At 37.9% G+C, this 27,832-nt stretch overlaps 1 protein-coding gene across 1 annotated transcript in view; it reads right to left on the bottom strand.

Annotated features, from left to right (window-relative positions):
* The window catches only part of MGT9 (magnesium transporter 9), a 61,968-nt gene extending 34,514 nt beyond the window's left edge, over positions 1-27,454 (bottom strand). Inside the window, exons 1-9 of the mRNA XM_089447766.1 lie at positions 26,686-27,454; positions 26,460-26,489; positions 26,110-26,269; positions 25,727-25,848; positions 24,203-24,277; positions 22,445-22,672; positions 22,276-22,320; positions 8,043-8,087; positions 7,892-7,921 (exon numbers count right to left, since the gene is read on the bottom strand). Of these exons, the coding sequence (XP_089303892.1) occupies positions 7,892-7,921; positions 8,043-8,087; positions 22,276-22,320; positions 22,445-22,672; positions 24,203-24,277; positions 25,727-25,848; positions 26,110-26,269; positions 26,460-26,489; positions 26,686-26,925 (975 nt within the window). The 5' untranslated portion in view covers positions 26,926-27,454. The remainder of the gene's footprint in view (positions 1-7,891; positions 7,922-8,042; positions 8,088-22,275; positions 22,321-22,444; positions 22,673-24,202; positions 24,278-25,726; positions 25,849-26,109; positions 26,270-26,459; positions 26,490-26,685) is intronic.
* Between the last annotated feature and the right edge of the window lie 378 nt (positions 27,455-27,832).

The raw sequence follows: 27,832 nt of genomic DNA, 5'->3' as shown, positions 1-27,832 counted from the left end.
CAACATCTACAAAAAAATAAGGGTAAAGAGAAGCAGCAACAAAAGTAGGTAGCAATCTCAATAGAAACCCAGATGAACAAATTTGTTGTCTACTTCGAGAAGGATTTATTAATTATATCTTACTAGCACAGAGTTGCACCTAGTTGCAAGAATACGAATACAAGTTGAGCTTGGTGATGAAGCCAAGCATATAGTAGCAAGAGTTAGTACTATTCCCTTGTATCATGATTTAGGTAACTCTTTAGATTTAGATAATATCTTGTTTGTACTAGGTTTCAGGGAAAAATTTGCTCTACGTTTCGATTATGGAAGATAAGGGCTTTACAATGAACATTTTAAGAACTAGCAAGTCCTCATCATGCCAAAGGATTCTAGCCCAGATATAGCATAGGTAATATGGGTGAGAAGATAGCTTGTACAAGGTGCAAGGTGAACATGTTCAAGCTTTGGTGCATAATAGTGACAACTTGTGCAAACTGTGGCATAAGAGGACTGGGCACCCATATCACAGGGCATTGCCTATTCTAAAGGAGATAGCCATAGATCTTCCAAAGTTCAATAGTGCGCAACATGATGCATGCTAAGGGTGTATGCTTGGAAAGCATGCCAAAGTTGCTTTCCCAAGCAGTGAACATAGGTCTAAGGGGGAATTTTACACCTAGTAGATTCAAATGTTTGCGGACCAATGTCAATAACATCAACAAGAAGGATGTATTATGTTCCTTTTATTTATGATTTTTCTCACGAGACTTGGATCTACTTCTTTAAGACCAAAGATCAAATCTTTAGTGGGTTCCAAGAAGTTCACATCTCTAGTTGAAAACTAGACAAGGAAAAGATCAAAGTCTTGAGATCAGACAATGGGGGAGAGTATACCTGCAAAGAGTTCAAGGGTTTTTGCAAGGAGGTAGGAATCAAGAGAGAGCCCAAGTAAATCCTGAGTTTTTTAATGAAGAGTTATTGATTGGGCGAATCGATTTGTGTCATTGTGATTGAGATTGGCTCATGTGATTTTTGCTTCCATTAATTAAGTTAAGAACCTAGTTGTGTTTTCATTCAGTTGACTTGTACTCTAATAGGTCAATGAATTATCAAGTGCTAGGTTCACAGGAAAATTAACATGCTAAGCAAAAAAATCAATCCATCACAGAGCTTGCTAAGGCCATGATACATGAACAAGACTTGTTGATGTTTGTTTGAGCAGCATGCAACACAATATCCTATATCAAGAATCGATGTCCTCACGGAATCTTGGAGGATAAGAGACCAGGGGGCATTCACTAGTGTAAAGCCACAGGTGAGTCATTTCCACATCTTTGGTTGTCCAATTTATATCCATATGTCAACAGAAAATAGGACAAGTTGGATCCCTCTAGCATGAAGATTTTTTTGGCTAGTTATAGTGAGACTTCAAAAACTTACATGGTTTATATTCCAAAGTAGAAGAAATTGGTAGGGAGTTGAGATGTGCAACCAAGAAGTCCCATGAGCCTATCCCAATGACACTCTGAAGGTTGAGCTAAGGTTGCTAGTGATTTCCAAGCTAGTACATCAGCCTTCAAGTGAAGAAGGAGAGACAAGAGCCCCTTCTACTTTTGTCAAGGTACCTTGGCAATTCAATCAAACATTAAGGAATACTCGAGACCATGTTGATACTCTTACAAGAACTTTTAAAGATAACATACTCCAAAGAAGTTTCCAAACTATATGGGAAGTAACAAACCAATAGGTATGGCATGATGCCATGGTAGAGAAGTACACCTCCATCATGAAGAATGATGTTTGGAATATACTACCAAGACCAAACAGATAAGTCAATTGTGAGTTGCAAGTGGTTCTACAAGATCAAGCATGTTGTAAATGATAGCATTGAGAAGTTCAAAGCAAGGTTTGTGGAGAGAAGGTTCTGTTGAAAATAACAGCAAGAAAGTGTTCCTTAATTTGTGCCTTAATGATAGGAGCCATAACGAGTTCCTTCTTATGCATGACTCAAGTTCCTAAAAATTAGGAGATTCCCTATAAATTAGAACAAGTTTCTATAATTTAAGAATCGGTCCCTAAAAATTAGGACAAGTTAGGATGTAGTTAACTAATGTGTTGAAATTGAAAGTCAAGTTCTTAATTTTCTAGTGTGAGTTGGTTGAGGGAAAACACAAGTGATGGAGTTTCAATTGATTGACTTGAAATAGGACGAGTTGCATGAGCAGTTAACTCATGCTAACTCAATCAATCACAAAATCATTCCTTAATTAGAAAACTCACTAATTTTAACTATTTGAATTTCCTTTAAAAGGAGGAACGAAGGCACGAGTTTAATCATTGTTTCGGTGAGCACGTGTTGGTGAGACCAAGCAATAGGAAACACAAGTCTGTGCGTGGAGCTTGTGAGAGAAAGAGTGTGCAAGAGAAGCTTGTGCACGGGTTGGTAGAGGGCAACAGAGATCAGCAGTCTTGCAAAGGTTTCAAGCTTAGATCAAGCAAAAAATACAAGTGTGTCTTTCAAGATTGAAAGAGTTGTATTTTGTAAGAGAACAATTGCTCATTTTTTGCTATCAATAGAATTTTCATCAAGCAAAGGGTTTTCCCAATTGGGTTCCCTAAAAAATTTCGTGTTTTTTAATTGTGTGACTGTGCTTTTATTTTTGTTCCTATTCCGCTGCATCTAGTAGAAAAATTCAGTGTCTATGTGAAAAGAAAATTTGTTTTCAGATTGTTCATACTAGAAAACTAGAATTTCGTGGATTTTCTACAGTTTCTCCCAAAAAGAGCGAGTAGATTACAAAGGAACTTTTCCCCCAGTCATAAGGTACACTTCTATTAGACCTATTATGTCCTTGGATTCATTTATGGCAGGGTGGATACATCAAATAAAAGTGACAACACCTTTCCTTCGTATCAATGAGGAAGAAGTGTACATAGAGCAGCCTCAAGGATTTGAGGTAAATGGGAAAAAGTGATGTGTGCAAGCTTAAGAAGCTTTTTATGGACTCAAATAGGCACCAAGAGCACAGTGTTACATTATTGATGAATATATGCAGAGTGTGGGCATCACAAAAAGTGAAGGAAAATTCTAATTTCCATTACATATTTGCTCAAATTAATTTGTTTATTTTGGTATTGTATATGTAGATGCCTTGTTTTTTTCAAGTGCAGGGAAGCTCATTGCAAGGTGTAAAGCAAATATGGAAGTGAGTTTGAGATGAAGGGCATTAACATGACACATTATTTCTAGGGGGTTGAAGGTTTAGCATACACCAAGAGAGCTTTTCTTAGGTGCATAAATACACAATTTTAGATCCTAAAGAGGTTTTGGATGGAGGACTACAAACCTATGGCCACACCCATGATTACTAATATGAAAAGGTGAGAGTTTCACATTCAAGGTTGGTGGATCCACATGATAACTAATATAAAAAAGGTGATAGTTTCAAATTCAAAGCTGGCGAATCCCATGATGTACTTGATGGGTTCCTTAATCTATCTGGTCAACAATAAGGAAAATATACATTTTGCAGTGAACACCTTGAGTTAATTCATGGTGGATACAAGGCAATACAATTGGGTAGCTACAAAACATGCGCACAATGGAGTATGGTCTAAGTTATCTTGGAGATAATTAAGTGATTGCAAGGTTATTCAAACTCAAATTGGGCAAGTAGTGCAACACACAAGAAGAGTGTTTTATGGTGTTGCTTTTGTTATTTTACAGATTTAAAATTGAGTTCCTGAGATCATAAACCATAGAAGATAGTCAATGAACAGCAAGACACGGGATTTGGTCCAAGACCAAGAAAAACCCCCACTATGGGGGGAAACCCTTTTTAAAATGCTCTTTTATTAAATCATCTCCAAATGTTTAGCAGAGATACATAATCAAAGTACAAAAACCCTTTTACAAATAACAGTAGTAACAACCCTTTTTAATATGACAACTTCAAAATACCACAAGTCTCCAAATGCTTCCAAAACAAGAGCAGTAGACACAAGTGCATGAACAAAGTGCACAAGTACAAGAGCTAAATACTAAGAGCAATATTCTCCAAATGCAAGATCAGAATGCTACTGAAACGAGGGCAATATACCAACAATCAAACTTTGGTGTGAATGCAATATCAAGAATAGAATATCTCTAGAGAGAGATCAATACAAGAGCTAAATACTTCTGGTGTGAGAGCAATACCAACTGCAATAATACTTCTCTGGAGAGAGAATTAACAGCAGCAAATAACAAGAGCAAAAACCATTGGTGCGAGATTTGAACGAGAGTTCTGAGATCTGTCAATAGATCTGCCAAACGATAGATCTGCCAAATAATAGATTTGCCAAACAATAGGTCTGCCAATGATGATAAGAGATCAGCAAATCTGCAATAGATCTGTTATTGATAATAAGAGATTTACTACTGATAATAAAAGATCATCGAGGCAAAATCTCTTCCTCGAATTAAGTGTTTTTGAAGCTCCTAGAGTGATCCATTCGAATTAGATAACTTAAGTGATTTTATTTTGCACATGTCTAATTGAATCACTTAAATGATTTTATTTTGCACATGTCTAATTGCTTTATAAAATATTTTTGAAATAACCTTTGCTCTCATGAAAAATAATTTGCTCTTGACAAATAATCTGCTTCAAGGGTGAAAGGGGTTAACCACAAAGTGATTTTTAGGGAAATTTCTCCCTAGTTGCTCAGAAATTCAACAGCTTTAGCTTCGAATTGATGATGGTATCGTGATTGAACAAGAAGTAAACTTTCATGGCAATTAGCTCAACAAAGGTAAAATACATCGTAGCTAGTTCTACTTGTTGAAATGACATTTGGCTTCGCAAGTTACTTAGATGATTGTTTGATCTGGAATTGGAACCTATTTACTATGATCAAGGTTGTGGGGGAGCGGCTCCCCCCCTTAGAATTGCTCCTAGAGCACACTCCGAGCAGGAGCAGATCAAGAGTGACCCAGGAGCGCGCTCCCAAAATTCGCTCCTATCGCACTCCCATAAAAAACAAAAAAAATCACTCCTAGTTTTTTTTCAAAAAAAAATTGTCACAAAGATGTTCTAATCACAAAAAAATTTCAAAGAAACAAGATATTTTGAGTAGGGCAGCCTAATATTCAAGCTTATGGCCCTAGTATTGATATGCAATTCATGGTGATGTTAAATTCTTAAAGTAAAATAATGACTCAAGATGTTTGAGAGTCATTCCAACCTCATTAGATTTCATATGGAGAAATCAGAATTTTAAATCTCATTCAAAATCCAGCAAATTTATCAGTTTTTCAGGATTTCAGCATTGGGGAGATTGCAATGTCTACATTGGATTTTGTCATGTACGTATGGGACTCGTATTTAATCAAGAGCACCAAGTTCTCTAAGTACCTTCATGTTAGTGACGTTGGTTGTCAAACTCCTCTATCATAACCCTACTAAAAATATACCCATCACTCAAACAAAATCTTGACTTGACATGCTACATTTTTTCTATTTTATGTTAATTGCTTAGAGGGTGATATTAATGACAAAGATCCCAAGACAGGCAACGATTTTGATGATATGTAGCTATTTGTTGTAGCATGATTTTTTTGGATGTTAGAGGCCATCTAGAGCCTATTTGTTGATGTATTTTCAGTTCAGAAATGGATTACACTCTATACTATTTTGGTTATGTGCACTTTTACATGTTATATAAATGAGAACTTGTAACTTGTGAACGTGGTTTATGAAGATTATAACTTCTAGATGATTGATGTTAGATGGTGTAAACCATGTTTTTATGCTTTTTCTATGTTGCACGGGTTCCCGAACCCAGGGGTGGGGTTCTCGAACCCGTCCCGGGTTCCCGTCCTCACGTTCCGGGAGCTGGAACGGGTACCTCTGAGAAGAACCCTGAAGAACCCGGTTCTTCTTGAAAGAACCCGAGACTTCAAAATCATAAACCGGGTTCTTTTGATACATTGGAAAGGATTGGAAAGCGTCGATGTAGATGTAATATTCCCAACTCAAATATACTCAATTTTCTCTTAAAATTTCTTGAGTTTTTAATTGAGTTTCAATGAGTCTTAATTGAGGTATTTTATCAAATAGTTGAAGGACAACTGCTGTACATGTTGGTTTTATATTTTCTCTCAAGTGACATGGACAGGGGTCATTGCAGCAATCAGAAAATGCTTCGAATAACTTGACAACTTATTTATAAACTCAGAATTAGACTTTCACTGCTGTTACAACTTAAAATGATGAAAATTTATGAGCATAAACAGCTATGCAATTAACTAGACACCAATAGATGTAGTGAAGGTCAAAACGGTGGAACCTAGTAGCATTACAGCAGTATATAAATGGAATATCAGCCTTTAAATAATAGATCTTCAGCCACTAAAATATGTCTTCTACAGCAGAGATGGATCAGCAATAAACATAGCCTGTTCTCTGAAAAATCGTGGTTTAATAAGGCAAAGTCTGATATTGTTTAAGAGCAAATTTCCCAAATTTTACAATGCCATTGCGAACGACACACCTGGAACATGCTCCATCTCATAAGAACTTAAACATGCTGATTGTCAGAGCTTTTGCAATTAACTTGATTTCTTAAGTAGGCAAGGGATTTGGCAAAAATCTTGAAATCTGGACAGTGAATAAGGATACATAAATTGGGCTCTATTATATCTTGAAAGAGGATATTCGATTAGCCTTTAACCTCTGAAATCAATACGGTTAAATCATAGATATTTTAATTTTCTTGTTTAAAGTTGAAAAATATACAAATTCATATATATTATAATTTATAAAATATAATATTTATATATTATATATATATAAATTATAATATACCCCCAACGAACCCACGCACCCTGTTTCAAAAAATGACGTTCCCGTCCCCGTACCCGTCCCCATCCCCGAACCCACGTTTCCTGGCAACATAGTGCTTTTTAGATCTAATTCATCATTCTACATGCTTTTGTTGACATATATGTATCAAAATATATAAAATATATATTATATAAAAATTCGCTCCCAAACCGGGAGCTTTTGAAAATGTCGCTCCCCGCTCCCACTTCCGCTCCTGCTTCCAAGTAACCTTGACTATGATAATCAAAGTTGTAACAAACTCTCTAAAAATCCAATGTTTCATGACTTCACACAAGATAGAGATCATACATCACTTCATACAAAATAAGGTTCAAAAGGGAGCAATGAAGCTTCAGCATATTCCCACATATTTGCAAGTAGTTGATAGTCTAACCAAGACCTGGGCAAAAAGGAAGTTTGAAGCATTCAGAGACACCCTTGGATAGGCACAAAATTCCTCTCTCGATATAGAGAGTGTTGAGGTTTATGGTTCAAACAAAAACTTCAGCTAACTTTCAATACCGACATGACCTTGGTAAAAAGAAAGTTTGGGGTATTCAAAGACATCTTTGGATAGGCACAAAATTCCTTCCTTGCTAATTGGGAGTGTTGAGGATTATGGTTCAAACAAAATCTTCAGCTAAGGTTCAATGCCAAGTGCAAGAAGTAGTTCATGACATTTTCAAAAGTAATTATGTTCTTGCTAAAGTTGCTAATTTGGAGTAATTACCTTTGTATGTGAAATTAATTTTTATGCTTCCACTATTTAATTGTGTGATGGATGCTATGGACTGAAATTTAATTTCTGCATCAACTAAATTCAGCAATCTACTTGTCTGATTGAAATAATAAGGACATTAGTCACCCAGCGCTTGAAATTTTCACAAATTGGACATACCCATGCCATTTAACAAAGAAATTAGAAAATGAAAGAAATTATAACAAGGGAAATGACAGTGTGGGTCTTATAGCATGATCCTTTCTGCTAATAAGATAAAGTAGTAAATATTTTTTACATCAAGAGCTTGGGAACAGAATACCACCTGAATAAGTTGATTACGATGATTGTCAAGCTGAAATAGCAGATTCAGAGAGCAATGGTCACAAGCTATCCTTTTAAACTATATGAAATACACATGTAGAACAAATATGTTCATTAACATCTATACAAAATTGTCAGCAAAAAAACAGTACCTGAATATTGATGTAGTCTTCTGTGTCATCTATATATTCTCGAAGCTGGAAATCACAGAGGAACCATTTCATTGTCAGATAATAATGAAAAAAATTCAAATAGGTACATTGTAGATGCATTACACCGATATAAATGTGCTATATTTATGTCTGTTTCCTGTGTTTTGAGTTTATGGGAGGGCTGTCTTGTTAGAAAATTTGAGGCCATATGTCTCGACTCTCCATATGCAAGTTTGAGGTTTTAATCTTACAGATCTGTGAATTGAAGTCATGTTGGCAATCACTAGGAACAAAACCTGTTCATTGATCAGTCCTCTCATTTGTTACAGCCTAGCTCTAACACTTTCCTGCTCTTCAAAGCTTTACATCCAAAGAGTCAAGAAAACAAATAAATAAATCCATGAGAAAACACACACAATTTCATTTAAAAACATGAGCTGCCACTGGTGAAAAAAATTCTAATAAACAAAGAAACAAAATGAAACTTAATGAATGAAGAGCTACAAATCGAAGATCCAATTTTTAGTGAACAAGAGATAATTATGCATGCAATACCAAAGGATAGACATGTTCAGTGAAAAAGAGACAGATAAGCAACCAGTGGGAAAGAGTGACAAGGTATCTAAACAGCCACCCAGTGAACAGTTACTTGAGATCAGTCCTAATCCAAAGCCTAAGAGCATGATAATCATAATATACAACACCATCCATCTTCGAAACACCACCTGTAAGGAATGCATTTCAGGCATGACCTAGCCAAATTGTATGCTTCAAATGTTGACATTTATCATATTGGCTAGATAATGAACAAACGGGCAGACAAGTTTTAGTCCAGAATGCAAACAGTAAATTGCATCCCTATTTTCAAATCACTGTTAAGAAATCTAGACAATGGTACTCTTTGTCAAGTCTTTCTTTCAATCTTTAAAGGGAATTTGAGACAATCCCAAAATATCATTATTGCAAAGTGCAGTGATTTTATGAGAAGATTGACTGGCCATATCCATAGCCCCTAGAAAATTAGGGACATCCAAAGCATAGTAAGAAGATTTGAATATGAATCTGACTATGAATTAGAAGTCCATTCAGTAGGAAAAAATGGAATACAACTACTAATTAGAATTATAATCAGTACAGAAAAACATGTAATGAAATAAGCCTGTACAGATCCAATATGGGTTTATTGGTCAACAGGCATCAAATACAAGAGGTATATTTTCAAAGACAATCGAAAGAACACTGACCATACCATATCCCTAACGTATGGATAATTCATCGAATTTCATAATGTTGCTAAATTTATGTACAGCAAAGGCCAATAGAGCCGAATCTTCCTACTATGATCCAAGAACTATTAGGGTTAAGCAGGGAGGCCCTATTCCTTGGATGTTTTGGATCACAAAAAAAAACCCTACAAAAATGATGGTTGGATCTTACTCCACATTTCTGTTGAAAAATGTAACAAGTGTTGGAAAAACATTTTTGAATTGTTTTGATAAAGTTATAGGTATCCCTAGAGATTGGATTAAGAGGGAGCCCTCACCATTTTTCCAAAGATAAGTATCTTAATCCTTGTATTATCTTTTTATATTTGGTTTCCCTTCTTATCTAGATGTGATTGTATTATGCTAATAACATTTCTTTTATATTTTCCTTGTTTAGGAAAGTTTGCTGATATGCTCAAGGGTTGTGGATGAGACCTCACAAAGCAGAAATTCTATTGCAAGAGAAGTTCTTCAAGAATTGAAGTCCTACAAGGTTTGTCAAGAAAACAAAGATATGTCTTAGACCATAAGCTTCATGATAAAGGTATATTCATTGCTTTTAATAATTTGTTCCACATTACTAACATCGTTATGTCTAGGACCTTTGAATCATAAAGATTCTTATTTGGGTGATTAATCATTACATTGAACCTACCCTCGTTAAAATCATTCATCATGTTGTGGAACCCTAAAAAGGTTCTTTGTAAAACACTAACCTAAGGGTATGTCTATGCTAATGTGAAATTCCTAATCTACTTAGGGTTATTGATGAAATCTAGAAAATATTATTCTTTTGATGTTTGGGGTTTTGATGGTAATGTCATGTTTGGGGTTTTGGTATTGTTATGGAAACCCTAGTCCTTTAGGGTTGGATGATAATGTCTATTAAAATCCTAGACTTTTAAAGGTTTTGGTAAATTAGGGTTATGCGTAAAACCCTTATATATCTAGAGTAAGCTTCTAGGAACGAAACCCTAGGTGAATGTTTTTCTGTTCGATCAAAACCCTAGCCTGATCAAGTTTGTTATATGTCTAAATTTTATTGATATTTGTGTTTTGGGTTTACCTAATAGATATTGTTGTGATATGCTTATGCATGATTATGAAATCCTAGATATGTATATGTGCTAACCTACTTGTTGATGCTCATAGTTCTAGGGTTTGTAACTAAGCCCTAGTAGAAGTTTGATATTCTAGGATATGGTGATATTGTTTCCATTATGATGATAAAATCTAGGGTTTACAACAAACCCTAGTAGAAGTTGATCATATTGTTGAAACCTTAGATTGTGCTATGATTGATGACATCTAAGGCTTAGTGTCTCAAAGATGGAATCTAGGGTTTGCATTAAATCCTAGTAGAAGTCTAACATATGAATTCTAAAGTTGTTGGATGCATTGTAGAACTATACTTGTTTGAATTGCTTCTATGGTTTGCAATATATTATAGTACAGTCTGTCATATCTCTAAAAGAAATATTGAGGCCCTAGATATAATGAGACTAATATCTTGATTAAGTTACTAATGTGATCTAGGGTTTGTAACAAAACCCGAGCAAGAAATTGAAGTATAAAAGTATGTGTCTCTTGTTGATTATGAACCTAACTAAGTTCAGGTATTTGATGTCTAAAGTCTCCATTATTGTATGATTTTGATATAGTTAACTTCATGCTTCTATATGTATTTGGTTGTACTTGTTGTCTAAGTTGTGCAGGTACATAATCTTCAAGATGTTGAAGATATTCGTAAGAAAAGTTGACTTGATTGGCAAGCATGATGAAGGAAGTTATATGAATGATGATGATCAAGATGACTCTAATAAGAAGGATGGAAGCCATAAAAGATTCTCCGATGTCATAGAAAGTAGTTGATCTCCCTAAGTTAAGAGGGAGCCTAGATAAAAGAAAGGGTATATCTCCCAAGTTGAGAGGGAGGGCATATTATAGTCATGATGGATACCTTGAAGAAGAAATTGGAGAATGTATATTGAGGTGTTGTTGAAAGAAGGAAAGCAAGATCCGGTTGTAGAATATGTTGTTGCATGTGAAGTAGGAAAGGAAGTTGTATGATTGAGGAAACTTCTGTCAAGATTTGTTTGGGAAGCCTCTAAGTCCTACTGTGATAAATTGTGAAGCAACATCAAGATGTTTGAAGACCTCGATGGTAAAGGTTGTTACTGATTGGAGTTGTGTTTGTACATGTAAATCTCTCAGAGTTTTGGAAGCATGTTTTATATGCTTGATGTTACCAATATGTTTGATCGAGAGAGATTTGTTACCGATTTGAATAATCGAGAGTGTTAAGGCTTTATGTGTAATATACATTGCCTAGGAGGACATCTAATCAGCCTGTGTGTTGATGTCTAGTTCCCGAAGTAGGGAGGGTGGCGTTGGTCATAGAGCTCTGACCTTGCATTACGTACCTAGTTCCCTAGGTTGATGGTTAGCAAGTAAGCCTGAAGGTACCTAGTGTGGTTGAAAGCTTTAATCCATCTTAGTCCCACCCAAATAGATTGCCCTGGTCAAGAATCTAGTCTGTGGCACTGTGAGTGCCTAAGCTCTTCGTAGTTCATTTTGAGATCTTCCATGTACCCCTATTGATCTGAAAATCACCCTGTGAGTGATCTCAGTTAAAGATTTATTAAATGAAGGTATTACAGACTCATGTGCTGGTGTGTGTGTGTGTGTGTGTCTATGTTATTTAGGCAACGGATCGATCAGATTGCAAATACACAGACACTTGAAATGGAAAACAGCAAAGAAATACAGTAAGCAAATATAGGAACACAAGAATTTAATAAGGAGTTCACCCTATCCTCCAGGGCTACATCTCCAGTCTAGCTCTCAGTGGTGGCCTTCTTTTATTGTGTCTTAAAAGCAAAGAATTACAATGAAGGAGCTCAATATGAGTCTCCTGAGCAGAATTTGCTTGGCAGGGTGGTTTTTGGATTCCCCAAGCCACTAAAGTGCACAGACTCTTTTCCTCACCAGCATTTTGACCTCTCTGGTCTTTAATGGAAGAAGCCTAGTGTGGTGCTCAATCCTGACAAATCCCCTCTGGGATGGCTTGAATCTCTCAAGCTCTCTAGTGCTCGACGCTGCCTTTGGTTAGCTCAGCCCTCTGTCTTCTTTCTGCTTTTTGCTTCACTGTCTTTCTTCGTTTTCTCTGTCTTCTGTCTTCTTTCTTCGGTGTCTTCTGCTTTGTCTGTTCATGGCTTTAAAGCCATTCGAGCTCATGGTTGTTCGATTCCCCTTCCACTTCCATCGGATCGCCTGCTGCAGCTTCGCTTGGAGTTCCCTGTTTCGGCGTCATCATCAGGCTCACAGGGAGTGGCCACTTGTCCTCCTGCCAACTGCGCCAACTTGCTTCGTCGGTTTAGTTTTTCAGTTACATCGTGGAATGAGTCCTCTGCCACCTTGGCAGTCAAATCGGACCTCAAATTCTTATAGATCGCGGCTTATCCCCCTGTCAATTCCGGTTTCCCCATCGGGCGCGATCTCAGCCGTCAGATCTGGGGCCTCTAGATCCGACGCCATTCGCACATTTCGCGCGGTTGACTTGCTTGACTGTTAGTGCACGATGAGCAGTGGTTTTCTCTCTCCTCCGCTTGCCACGTGTCGGGCGTTGAGTGGAATCGCTCCATTTTCGCCAAATCTACTTACCGCCCAAGGGTACCCTCGATAAATACCATCGGTTTTCAAAGCGCGGGTCCCGCTTTCACCTTTAGCCTTTTCCCCACGATTTTCCCGGCTCCCATGCGACTGAGCGCTCAAGGCTTCTCCTTCTCGAGGGATTTTTCCCAGCGATGCATGCTAATCGCGCATCAAAAACTGCCTCCTTTTGCCCATCCGGGCTTCCCAGGGGCTAGTTTCGCCTCCTGCACAGTCTTCATGGGCATCGGTCAGCGCGCTTTGACCGAGGTCCTCGTCGTTCCACGCTGGCTGCTAACTGCCATTGTTTAGAGGTGTTTCTGATCATTGCTCTTAATTCTTTGAAGCCTGTCCTGACCTGATACAGTCATGGTTCTCTGATAACTCTTCTTCATGGATCCAATTCGGATCACGGCCTTCCCACTGAAAAGCTTTTGGACCACCAAAAGTTGGTTTTCAAGCATCGACTAAGTGAGGGTACTGTTGTCTCACTTGTCCAATCTCAATCCACTTTGCACTGCTCGGCTTTGAACCCTTGAGTCCAATCCTGAGATACTCAACATCTCCCCTACGCGTCGTCCTCACCTTCCTGTCCAGCACTGTGTCTTCATGTAATTCGTTAAGATATTCAAGTAGCAAGTCATCAATAGAAGGCAATTGACTTTGCTCTTCAGGATCCTCAATCATTGAAGGTTCAAACAATCTCAAGCAATCTGCATTTACGACTGAGTAAATGTGCATGTAAGTTGGTAGATCAAGGCGAAAAGCATTTTCACCAATCTTCTCAAGTATCCTAAAAAGTCCATACCTGATAGGTTTAGCTTCTTACCTTCACCTTGGATCATGTCCTTGCTGATATACAGCCAGACCTGGTCACCAACTTGAAAAATATGATCCATCCGATGCTTGTCATGCCCAGCCTTGTATTTGGCTTGGCTCTTTTCCAGTTGTTCCTGTACTGCCTGGTGGATCTCCTGGATTTGTTCAATGAACCTAGTTGCCCTATCCACATCACTGTGTCCCTCAACTGTGGTATCTTTACCAAAGACAAAATCCAAAGGAGACCTTGGTGTGAAACCAAAACAGGTCTCAAAAGGAGATCTCTGTGTAAAAGAATGTTTTGCTCTATTGTAAGCATGTTGCACATAACACAAATGTTCATCCCAAAGCTTTGGATGTTTGTTGCAATATCCTCTGAGTAACTAGATCACTGTCCTGTTAACTACTTCTGTCTGGCCATCAGTTTATGGATGAAAAATTGTGCTTTTCTTTAGTTTGGTGTCCATTAGTTCCCACAGACTTGACCAAAACTTCCCCACAAATCAGGGGTCTCGATCAGATACAATGGGAGTGGGTAATCCAAAATGAACCCATACATGTTCAAAGAACAGTTTTGCAGTTTGTTCAGTTGTAATCTGTTTATTACAAGGTATCAAAATACACATTTTGCTGAACCTATCCACAACAACATATAGATAATCATGACCTTTTCTAGATTTAGGCAGTCCTCCAACAAGATCCATGGAAACACTTTCCCAAGGGTGAGAAGGAACTGGTAGTGGAGTGTACAAGCCTAGTTTTTTGTTGCTGGGCTTGCTTTTAGCACACATAGTACACCCTCTTACATATCTAGAAACTGTCTCATTCATTTTTTGCCAATAACAAAATCTTTGCAACTGTGCAACAGTTTTACTTACCCCAAAGTGAACAGAAATCAGAGAAGTGTGTGCTTCTCTAATTATCTTTACTCTCTCAGTTTGTGGAATGCAGAGTTTCCCACAACGATATAAGAGTCGGTCCTTTACATGATAATCCAATTCTTCTACTCTTTTGCCTTGACTCAAAGTCGCATATACATCTTTGAGTCTATATCTTGAGCATATTGTTCAATGTAGCTTTCATGTAGCACAGAATTATGCTTAAGTAAAGTAGATGCATTTATAATGGGTCTAGATAACATGTCTGCAACTTTATTATGTATGCCCTTTTTATATCTGATGACTAAATGAAACTGTTGTAGAAAACCCATCCATCTGTAATGTCTTGATTGCTGCAACTTAGTTTGGGAGTGTAGATATTGAAGTGGTTGATGATCAGTATGTATTATTTTCTCTTTGCCCATTAAGTAATGTTTCCACTTTTTCACACTCTGAACTAATGCATACAATTCTTTATCATATGTAGGATAGTTAACTACTGCAGGATTAAAAGTCTCAGAATGATAACATATGGATTTATCGTGTTGTGTCAACATTGCTCCCATGGCATAGTCACTAGCATCTGTTTGGATCTCAAATGGTCTTTGCAGATCAGGCAATGCTAGTACAGGTGCTGTACTAATCTTTTCTTTCAAGGTGTCGAAGGCTTTCTGATATTTGCCTCCCCACTGAAATACCTTGTTCAATCTTGTTAAAACATGTAAGGGAGTTGCAATTGAGGAAAAGTTAGAAATGAACTTCCTCCAATATTGTGTTGCTCCTAAGAAGCTTATCACTTCTGTTGCAGACTTGGGTTTAGGCCAGTTTACAATGACTACCACTTTAGAGGGATCTATTTTCAATTCACCACCCCTTACTATATGACCCAAATAATTCAAAGATGTTTTGCCAAATTCACATTTTGAGAGTTTAACATGAAGTTTTTCTCTTTTCAAAACATCTAATGTCTGCTTAACATGCTTCAAGTGTTCTTCCCGCGTTTTACTAAAAATCAGAATGTCATCCAGATACACAATAACAAAATCATCAAGAAAAGGCCTGAGCACATCATTCATTAATCTCATGAAAGTAGCAGGAGCATTAGTTAAGCCAAAAGGCATAACCAGACACTCATACAATCCCTGCTTTGTTTTGAAAGCAGTCTTCCATGCATCTTGTTCTGCAACTCTGCCCTGATGGTATCCACTATGCAAGTCTAGCTTGGTAAAATAAACAACTTCCTTCAATTGATCTAAAAGATCATCTATGCGAGGAAGGGGATAACGATTTTTTATTGTTATCTTATTCAGTGCTCGGTAGTCAATGCACATTCTCCACGAGCCATCTTTCTTTCTCACCAAAACGATTGGTGACCCACATGGTGATGTGTTAGGCCTGATGAACCCCTTCTTGAGCAACTCCTGCACCTACTTCTTGATTTCAGCATTCTCTAAAGATGACAACCTGTACATTCCAATGTTAGGCAATGGAACATCTTGCTGCAAAATAATATCATGTATTATTTCCTTTTTGGGTGGCAGACCTTTAGGTTCTTGAAACAAGATATCATACTCTAAAACAACATTTTCTATATCAGCTTACTGTTTAGCATTACAACCCTCAAATATATTGGTTTTATCAGATTTCTTTTCCTTTACAACCATCAATAAGAATTGTTTGCATAAATTTATCATTCTTTTCATCTACCCTGAGTTTATGAGAGTATAATTATTGTTGAGCTTATAAGCTCTTACAAAGTATTTGATTCCATCTTTAACAAGTAGATACTTGTTCTCAGCTCTATAGAAAATAGCCTTTCTATCATACAAGTAAAGACTTCCTAAAACAATTCCACATATATCCAAAGGAATTATGTCTTACTTCACCTCATCTACAAATGCTGGCCCAAAAGAAAACTTGAGTTTGCACTGTCTAGTCACTTGTAGTTGTGCTTTATCATTCAACCATTCTAATGGGTATGGTTTCTTGTGAGGTGTAGTTGCTAATCCCAATTTCTTTACAATTGCTTCAAAAATTAAATTTACTTGTGAGCCACTATCAAACAAAGTATCAATCTTTTGATGTTTGAAAACAACACGAATATGGAAAAGCTCATGTCTTTTTCTCTCATTTTCTTCATCAATAACAAATTGAGCAGAATTACTAGTAGATGCTTCAGAATTCTTACCTTTCATACCTGTGCTACAATAGTTGTTTCATTTCCTGAGTCTGACCCCAAATCTTTTTAAATAGCTACATCAATCTTCTTCTTCTTGCCCTCGAACTTCTTAGGCCTCAGCTCTAGATGCAGAATCCAACAGTGCTCATCATCATGCCCATCCTTTTTATAGTGAGTGCATGAAGCTTTGCTCTTCTGTGCAGTGTTAGCCTTCCTTGCTTTCCACTTCTTCTTTCTTTTCTCCTTGCTCTTGCTTGCAGTAGGTTGGGATGGTCCCCCAACTTCTGGATTTCCATTCTTTCCTCTAGCTTCTAAATGAGTAGCTTGTACAGATACCTCGTCTATACTAGTGGGATTAAACATGAGGATGGTATGCCTCATGTAGTTGTGTAGACCACCAATGTACTTCAACAAAGTCTCCGGTGAGTCTAATGAGATTCCTAGAATCAATGCTCTCTTTCTAAATTCTTGAGTGTACCCTTGCACACTTTCCCTTTCAGCTGCCGAAGAGTTTGCCAACTCATCATGGCTTGTTGCATGTAGGCCAATGGATAGAACTGCTTTTTGATTGCAGAAACAAACTCATTTCAGACAGAGATAGTCTTACCATGTCTTTTCATATCAGCTTGGGTCCTGCCTTCCCACCAAACCAAGGCAATGCCTCCTAGTCATAGGCTTGCCAGCTGAATCTTGCTCTTGTCTGAGTCGATGTTCTGAACTCTGCAATAAACATCAATTTGTCTAATCCAGTTGTCCAACTTTTCTGCATTTAACTCTCCATCATATATAAGCAAATCAAATTTAAAATCTAGCTTGATTAAAGATGTCTTATTGTTATGCACGGGGCTATTAGGAGGTGTGAGAAAGCTTTCCTCTTTCCCTTTTCCTTTAGAGTGGTCATGGAAGTGAGACTCATCTTCTTCTTTGTCTTGTTTAGAACTTGATGAGTCTTCATCCTTATGCTTTCTAAAGTCCCTATACATTTCTTCTACCATGGACTTTATGGCTAGGAAACTCTCTATGAATTGAGGGTTTGGTCCCACAGAACCTTCCTCTGACATTGTCTTCCGAGGATAGACTCACCCAATTTCATGATTAGTTTCGACCAACTCTCCTTCTCCTAATTTGAGCTTTGATCTAGTGAGCATTCAACAGCTAAACCAACACAAGCTTGTCTAACCTTTACAGCCTTGAGCTCTGATACCACTTGATCTGAAAATCACCCTATGAGTGATCTCAGTTAAAGATTTATTAAATGAAGGTATTACAGACTCATGTGTTGGTGTGTGTGTGTCTATGTTATTTAGGCAAAGGATCGATCAGATTGCAAATACACAAACACTTGAAATGGAAAACAGCAGAGAAATACAGTAAGCAAATATAGGAACACAAGAATTTAATAAGGAGTTCACCCTATCCTCTAGGGCTACATCTCCGGTCCAGCTCTCAATGGTGGCCCTCTTTTATTGTGTCTTAAAAGCAGAGAATTACAATGAAGGAACTCAATATGAGTCTCTTGAGAAGAATTACCTTGGCAGGGTAGTTCTTAGATTCCCCAAGCCACTAGAGTGCACAGACTCTTTTCCTCACCAGCTTTTTGACCTCTCTGGTCTTTAATGAAAGGAGCCCAGAGTGGTGCTCAATCCTGACAGATCCCCTCCGGGATGGCTTGAATATCTCAAGCTCTCTGGTGCTCGACACTGCCTTTGGTCAGCTCGGCCCTCTGTCTTCTTTCTGCTTTTTGCTTCACTATCTTTGTTCGTTTTCTCTGTCTTCTGTCTTCTTTCTTCAGTGTCTTCTGCTTTGTCTATTCATGGCTTTAAAGCCATTCAAGCTCATGGCTATTCGATTCCCCTTCCACTCCCGTCAGATCGCCTGCTGCAACTTCGCTTGGAGTTCCTTGTTTCGGTGTCATCATCAGGCTCACAGGGAGTGGCCACTTGTCCTCCTGCCAACTGCACCAACTTGCTTCGTCGGTTCAGTTTTTCAGTTACGTCGTGGAATGAGTCCTCTGCCACCTTGGCGATCAAATCGGACCTCAAATTCTTATAGATCGTGGCTTATCCCCCTGTCAATTTCGGTTTCCCCATCGGGCGCGATCTCAGCTGTCAGATCTGGGGCCTCCAGATCCGACGCCATTCGCACATTTCGCGCAGTTGACATGCGCGACTGTTAGTGCACGATGAGCGGAGGTTTTCTCTCTCCTCCGGTTGCCACGCGTCGGGCGCTGAGTGAAATCGCTCCATTTTCGCCAAATCTGCTTACCACCCAAGGGTGACCCGATAAATATCGCCGATTTTCGGAGCACCGTCCTGCCTTAGCCTTTAGCCTTTTCCCCATGGTTTTCCCGGCTCCCATGCGACCGAGCGCTCGGGGCTTCTCCTTCTCGAGGGGTTTTGCCCAACGATGCACGCTAATCTCACATCAAAAATTGCCTCATTTTCCCGATCCGGGTTCCTAGGGGCTAGTTTCGCCTCCTGCGCAGTCTCCATGGGCCTCAGTGAACACACTTTGACCGAGGTCCTTGTCGTTCCACGCTGGATGCTAACTGCCACTGTTTAGAGGTGTTTCTGATCGCTGCTCTTAATTCTTTAAAGCCTATCCCGACCTAATACAGTCATGGTTCTCTGATAACTCTTCTTCATGGATCCAATTCAGATCATCTATAGATATATGTAATTATGAATACCTCCTTAGTTAAGAGGGAGTGTTGAATAATGTAACTATATTTGGTCTTCATAATTGTACTTGAGCCATAATGAAATGTATTTATCAAAAGAAAGAAAAATAAATTATTATTATTATTATTATGACTTAATAAAACATGGGTTTCATGGTTGGGTCATCATTTTATAGGTCAAAGTCTCCATTGAGGACTTCTAGGTTTTATATTGAATCATCAAAGTCACTATCCATTTTATGAGACCCTTCTTGGGCTTTTGTATCATGTAAAAAGAATTGTTATTGAGTCAAATAAGTCATTTAGGCCTCCTCCACCAAGCCGGCCTCAAGAAGATCAAGTCGGCCTCAAACAAGGTAATTCCACCTCACCAGAAGGGTCAAAGTCTCCATTGAGGACTTCTAGGTTTTATATTGAATCATCAAAGTCACTATCCATTTTATGAGACCCTTCTTGGGCTTTTGTATCATGTAAAAAGAATTGTTATTGAGTCAAATAAGTCATTTAGGCCTCCTCCACCATGCCGGCCTCAAGAAGATCAAGTCGGCTTCAAACAAGGTAATTCCACCTCACTAGAAGCCTATATATTGGAGCAACTCGACTTCATTTGGAACACTCTCATCAAGTTCAATTGCAGTAAAAAGTACAGTAAACTGGTTGCAATAAAAGGCGTGAAGTTGTTGGACAAGATGGGAAGAAGCTGGAAAAAGGAATTCAAGTTTTTGGGTTACCTTCTCTCACACATGCGAAGTTATTGAGCTGAAGCTGGGACTAAAATTCTCTCTATATTGCAGGAACGAAGTTCTAAAGCTGGGGGTCGAAAATTCTGCTATAGTTGCAGTTAGCTAGATTGAAGTTTCTGGATGTTGCTAGGCTAAATTTGCTGCATCAAGGTCGAAGATGTGAAGTTGCTACATCAAGGTCAAAGTTGTGAAACTGCATCAAAGTCAAAGTTTTGGATTGAAGCTACACTTTGAAGGGCTGACACTTACAAGAAGGAAGGGCTGACTTGGTGAAGGAGGAAGGTTTGTTGGTCTAGGGTCTTGGTTGTCTCATTGTCATATGAATCTACCGAAAGAAGAGTTCTTGACTAGGTTTTCCCCTAGATTGGGATTTTGCCCTGGTTGTCCGCCTACATCTGGTGTCCCTAATCTTCATGTTTTGTATTTGATAATTGCTTGATGAACAAAGATAAAAGAACATAAGAAAGTTAATAAGAACACAAGAACATCACAAGTAATTATCATCATAAGAAAATATTTCTACCCTTCTGATTTTCCAACAATTTCAATCTTCATGCTCACAACATGAAGATTGAAAAGTGGAGTAAGACTGTGTTTCAAGCATACAAAACATGTTTCCCATGTGCGGCCTGTGTGTATAACTAGACACATTTTTGGGCCAAACATTTCAATATAAAAACGTATGTGGTATGGCCTTCCACTAAACATTCATATATATGTGTGAATGTGAGTTGGTGTACACAAATATCAAGTGTGTCCAACAATGAATCAGTTTAAAAGTCAAATGCCAAGGAAACCTGTTGAGTGCTATTACAACAACAAGCTAATTCAACAAAAGCAGTGACCGTGTGGATCCTAACATGCCAAAACCACTGCCAAGCATCTTTGGATAAGCTTTTAATATTTGCACACCTCCATCCAACCTGTGGGAAATGCACAACATATAATGACTTTGCCTTTCCACGCCTTGAATTGGCTCCTACTTGAGTGCTTTTGTAGCTCGTATATTGATTGTACCATTAGTTATGCTTCAGACATCAAATATGTAAAAATGAACGCTTATTTTGTAGTATGACAACAATGGAAGCTACATGTTCTACATGCCATTGTAATTTCTAGCTCTTCAGCAAACAAAGTGATTTTCCAGCCATTCCTATTTTCTTAAGTGAATGTTGTTCTATGTTTGTTCCTTGCATGCATTTTACAGTTTAGCATTGTATTTTTGAGGTTTGGACTCCTGACTCCTGAGCAAAGTTCTACTTGCCAATGTCAACATAGCCCCATGGGCTAGCAAGTGGTTGAGTGTTCTTAATAGCATGCAGGAGGTCTCAGGGTTAAGTCCCCAAGCTAGCTGCTTCTGTGTACATGGACCTCACTCAACGTCCCTATCAGGTTAGTCTATGATAGTCTGCACCACCCACTTTACATTGGGTATCATTCTCCAAATGAGGGGAAGTGCCCAAGAGTTCCCGGGGATATACTTATTACTTTCCAAGGGAAAAGAGTGTTTTTGATCAATCCTCTTGTAACACTTTTGGTGACATCGCTAAGTGTAGATGCTCCTTAGCACATGCGACAACACCCAATCACTCACCCTCATTAAAATAGATGTCCAAGCATTTCCATTTGAGTTGGAAATGTGCACATTAACAAGCAATATCTTCCAATTTGGTCAAGATTTGGCCAACATTTGGATGAAGCATATGTTTCCCGTGTTTGGTAGCATTCCCCATCATGAAATCTCTTAAAATTTAGTTTAAAAATTATAATACACTTGGTGAGTATGTGTACCCAAAAGATAAGTGGCACCTCACAATGGAAAATAACGAAAATTTTCTTGACACATTTCATTATTATTCAAAATAACTTTTTTGTAAGGTCACCATGCTACAGATAGCAATTTTAAGAGATTTCTTAATTCAATAAATTATCAGTATACTTTCAAGGGATGCAATTGTATTCTACTCAGCATAAATAGCTGTATAAGAGTTTGAAAGCTAAAAATATATATACTTAACCGTGGTCAGCTTGTTCAGTGTACCATCAACTTGCATGAAATAAGCCTACAAAAGTAGAGTTGCATGTTAGAATTAAATTATTAGACATTATAAAAAAGATATGTAATGCCCTAAAATCGCAAAGAGAAATAACCAGAGAGAAATGTTGAGTGAAACATTAAAGTAAAACCTCCAATAACATTTCCAATTCCTCAACATCATTCTCATTCCCGTGAGTTGTTGCAGCACTTGCCCTGCTAGCTCGCCCAATCCTTGAACCTATTGTAGGAGAGGCTGGAGCCCAATTGGGAGCAACAGACCCACCAACTGGCGAAGATGCCCCAGCTAACTTCCTTGATAAGTAAAGGTCAGCCATGTCATCATCATCATCCAAAAGCTGTTCGAGTTCATCCCTTACCTACCATAACAACACATCATAGTTAATGTCTTCACCAATAAAAGAAAGCATGGTACGACCATTTCTACAACCAATTAAAGCATAATCTTGCGGAAAATCTAATGAATGCAAAAAGGAATTCAAATTCTACAAAATATATCCAATTGTAAAAGATCATACAATAAACTGGCCTAAGTCCTCGGAAGAGTAAAGTATAAACTCTTGAACTGGACAATATAATACGTACACTAGTTGTGAAGGCTCCATATGTCAGAGAAGTGAAAATAAATATCCAGATGCTCCTAGGCAATGCAAATGTCTGTCTATTTCTTTGCATGCTTCTTGCTTCTTGACCAAATCATATTTAAATATAAAATTCTTATCATTAATCCTCTTGTAGCAGCTTTCACCATTTAGATATAAACCTTAAAAAGAAAACAGTTTATAACCATTCATGGATCCCTAAAATTTTGATGTCTACCTTCAAGTTGACCTCATATTTGATTTCAATAGCTGCTAGTTTGAAGTTGATTATTACTTCAGTATGTCCACATTTTCAAATTCAGTGCATATTGCCTGACAGTGTGATGACTACCTTCAAGTTGACCTCATATTTGATTTCAATAACTGCTAGTTTGAAGTTGATTATTACTTCAGTATATCCACATTTTCAAATTCAGTGCATATTGCTTGACAGTGTCTTCTTAAAACAATATAGCCTCATATTAAGTTTCACTACTTGCTACCGCCCACCCATAAAAATGATTCACATAAGAAGAATAAAGAATGTATCAAAGTCACCTCCAACAAATTGTATCACATACACATGATATAATAGAATTTCTAAGGCAGGATCAGGACCCTATCACGCCACACAAAAAAACAAACTTGCAGGGTAGGGGAGTGGGTTGGGGGGCAGGGGGCACAGGGGTGGGGAAGAGGAGGGTGAGAGCACATAAGAACAACCAGGGATACATAGTGTGAATGTGATAATTGCTTCATTCTGCATGTTGTCCAAGTTTTGAAAATCCATACATATTGCCTGACAGGATCTTTCTTAGATAATCAATTTCCCAAGCTCTGTCAAGTGTTTGCATCTATAAGAGCATGCCAAATTTGGGATTCACAAAAAGCCTACTGAGTTTCAGTATTTCGTAGAACTCCAGAACAATTTTGACTTACATTCAGCTATGCAATTATTAAATGTGACCTGGACTATTTGTCATGTTGTTGTAACATATAAGATCTCATGGTTTTTGTGATTATTTACCTGCACTAATTACGGATATATTGTAATTTGAACTCTTTTAGTTAAGATCCCAATTTAATATGAATAGCCATAACATAAACAAATTTGAACAGTTTACAACTGGCAACTCATGGATAGTAGATACTAGATACTGACATCGACCATGGATCTGGATTAGTGTAATTGGCAAATGATATCATACAGATAAATTACGACAGTAATCCCTGTCCTTCAATTATGTTACCATAATTTACAGTCTAAGACAACAAAATAAGCAAATAAATTAATGCAGTGGCGAAGACCTTTTGAACACGTGCTGTTAACCTTGTCATGCCACTCTTCAACTTACGAACACGATCCAAGTTACGACTGCTAATCTGCAGGTCATGATAGAAATAATGTAAGAAAGAATAGCCTCAGTTTGAACAAAAAGTTAAAAGAAATGATACAAAACTTTTTCGATTTCCAGTCAGCAGAACCTCAGCTGTAACTTGGTCTGCCCTAAAATATCATTATGCAAGACAAATAAATTTGATGACTGTGAGAATCCATAGAAGTTGTAATGAATTTCAGGTCCATAGAATGTCAGCTGCAATTAACAAGATCTGTAATATGATATTTAAGTATGCTGATTTCAAAGCCAAATTAATAACTCAAATGCTACCATCTTATGTAATTGTAAAAAAATCACTAAGGTCCTACCATCTTGTGGAAATCTAAATGAACAATTCAAGAACCTCTAAGCACAGGCCTAGCCAGAAACGAGGCTATGGGATCTGAAACCATCAGAGAGACATTAAGGAACATTAGGAGCTTTTAAGGGTTTGACAAATAACAGATACCAACACTACGGAGGTAGTTTATAATTTATATTAACAAACATTTACCATATTCACCCAGCTGTGGAGTCCTATAACCAGCTTTTATAGAGTTTATTTGCATTTTGTATTTTACATGCTAGATGAGTTTATTTTGTATTTTGCATTTTACAAGTAAGATGAGTTTATTTTGTATTTTGCATTTTGTGAACAGTTTCTTCAAATAAGAGCTCAAAGAAATATCAACTCATAATCGGACCTCAACAGTATACATGACCTGCATTTTTGCAGTGCGAAATGAAAACAGATCACGGTTTTAACATATCGTGTAATTGTAAAGCTAGAGAATTTCTGCAGTAGAGTTTGAAAAGAGAATGTCAAGAAGAGCATTCCCTCTCATCATCAGATGAAACTCTTCAACGGCCAGCAGAAGACATTATAGTGGCTGGAGATGAGAAGATCTTTCATTGGTGTGCAATAAGTTTTCTTTAGACTTTTTTAAAGACATTTTAGTGGTTGGAGTTTATTAGTACACCTTTCATCAGCTATTTTATTTCACATGTTTCACTTCTATTTCAATTATCCTTTTTGTTTCTCCATAGCGACAAAGTCCCTTGCTTTATGTACTTCTAATCCCAAATCCTGATGACAATTTTTGGCCATTTGAAGCAATTCATAATGCTTCGTTTCTTCTCTAAATTGAATTGACAGTATTTCTGAAAGAAGAAACTTCAGAGACAACAGAAACCTGCATAGCTATCTTGCATCCAATATATGGTAGAAATATTATGGCCATTAAACAACTCCTATTGTGTAAGGTTAAGGTGAAAAGAAGTCACAAATTCTTAATTTTGTGATAGTCATAATTTCCAAACAAAGGGACACCCCTGGACAAGGTGAAATGGTTCTCTGCTTTCTGATTGGCAACGAAAAGTAACAAAAATGTTCTACGAGATGTAAAGCATTGTAAGAACCACCAAACATAGAGATATGTTAGACAAAATTTACCTTAGATGTAAGCTCATCTAAAGCTGGATATGCATCAGTTTCCAGTTCTGTGGTGCGTGCATCCAGGAAACTACAGATAGCCTCTAAAGCCACCTCAAGGGCACGAAACTCAAAGGGTGACTCTGCATTGCAGCATGAGAAGTATCTGAGAGTTTGGATTCAAAAATAAAATATGCAATGATAAAGCAACAAGTATCGCTAACGTCATTTCTCAAAAAATTAAAGCAAAATAAAACAAAGTTGTCCAGTCCCAGTATCCACGTAATGTCCATGATGCTTAAAAGCATGGGATAGCTGAAGGGAATTGACAACATCCAGTGGGCACTACGTTGCACATACTTGCTGAAAAGAATAAAAGATGAAGAGACAAAAAATGCACCCACCATCTTCATCCCCTGCATCCACATCGTGGCTTTCATTCAGTTGCTCTTGTCCATCCCCCGAAAGGTCTGTCCTCTGAGTGGCACTTCCTTTAGGCAATCGCCTACACAGCTCTTCCATGATTGGAATAACATGTTCGTCGGAGGGATTCCGAAGAAGGACCTGCCAGTTTGTCCAATAATATCATCGGGATATACAGATTATAGACTAAATAATATAGACAGGATAATATCGTTCTGATTTTTGTTGTTGCCAAATTTGGTCCTGAACTGAATAAAGGGTTTCAAGAAGAAGTGATCAAACACTTAAAAATAATCTATGCAGGTCTAAAAAGGGGGGAAAGTTTGCACACCTCTTCTGCAGTGATGATTGCTTTGATATGCTGCTTGCAAGAAAATAACCAAACATCGAAATTCAACAGACCATATCAATATTCAATACACCGACAAGAAATACAACAAAATCAGGTCGAAATTCAATCCGTCTACGTCGACTTTCAGAATGCTCCCATCCTATTTCAACACACGGACGTGAAAACCTGCAAAATTTAATCAAAAAGAGCCTCCAAGGTTACTGACCTCTAAATTCAGGACAATTGCTTGATCTCGGCCCAGAATCGTCGATGGGTATGAGAGAAGAGGATCAAGAATGCGAAGATCTCTGGCATGGATTCGAACTCGGTGCATGATGGCATACTTATCAGCATCCAGCGTCTGAGTCTCGCCATTCGAGTCCAGAAGCGCCCAACTTCTCGAGTGAGCGACCTTCTTCTTCGTCACGGACTGCAGATCTACGACAGCGCCCCTGGCCATTTGCATTGGAAACTCGAAAAATACAAAATTATTTCTCGGAATCTTGGGGCACTGATGAGCAAAATTCCATCAATTTCCACTGTTTTATTTTTTAGCGCATCCCAGCGGGGTTTTGGTGCAGGCAAATTGGACTGAATGAGCAGAGGAATGTCTTGCAGGAAATGAACAGAAGGAGGTCAATAGCAGAAGCAACAGGAATGCCAATGGGAATGGGAATACACCCTCCAGACAACCTGCAGATAACAATATATTTATTGCCACCATGACCGTCTGTGGTCCTTCTATGTACCTGCAGATATAGATAGATCAATCAACCCTAAGAGGTACTGCTTGTACTCTTTTCGGCTTTAACTCCTCTCCGCTTCTTTTACATTATCCTCGCCAGCCTACCAGACTTCCTCTTTGCTCTGTCTCTTTCTGGACAGGCCAGACAGGTTTCGCAATTTTGGCTCCTCTGGCGTTTTTATTATTAAATTTATTGGTATATAGTTATCACTCAACTTGCTCGGTATGTTATGTCTCAGATAACTAGCGTCCAGTCAGTTGATACAAGTTTGCTCATTATTAGAATTAGATTGTAACTACCTCTTTATTCCTGTATTTTCTAATTATTTTAAAATTTTAAAATTTTGCCATGACCTAACCGCGGACGTTATCCTCCGATTTTCTGGCCGCCATTGCTACTTTCAAGAATATTTTTAATGAAGAATCCAACTCCAGCTTCGATGGCCTCCAACATAGGAAATTTCTCAAATCAAAATTTGCAGCTTCGATTGTCCGAGCATTACTTTCTTGAAATCAGCTAAGCAATCATATATTTTGTTTTTTTATGGTGTCTTAAAAGGAAATTTAGAGGTGGCAGGGTGTGGCATTTTTGAGGGGGTTAAACATGATACAATATATTTTGGAATTT

This window comes from Pinus tabuliformis, chromosome X (assembly GCF_031772625.1).
Source record: "Pinus tabuliformis cultivar Carrire ecotype Pingquan chromosome X, CPIR1, whole genome shotgun sequence".
NCBI classification, from domain to species: Eukaryota; Viridiplantae; Streptophyta; class Pinopsida; order Pinales; family Pinaceae; genus Pinus; species Pinus tabuliformis.
The sequence above is the reverse complement of the archived record's forward strand: the minus strand, read 5'-3'. Positions and strand labels throughout refer to the sequence as shown.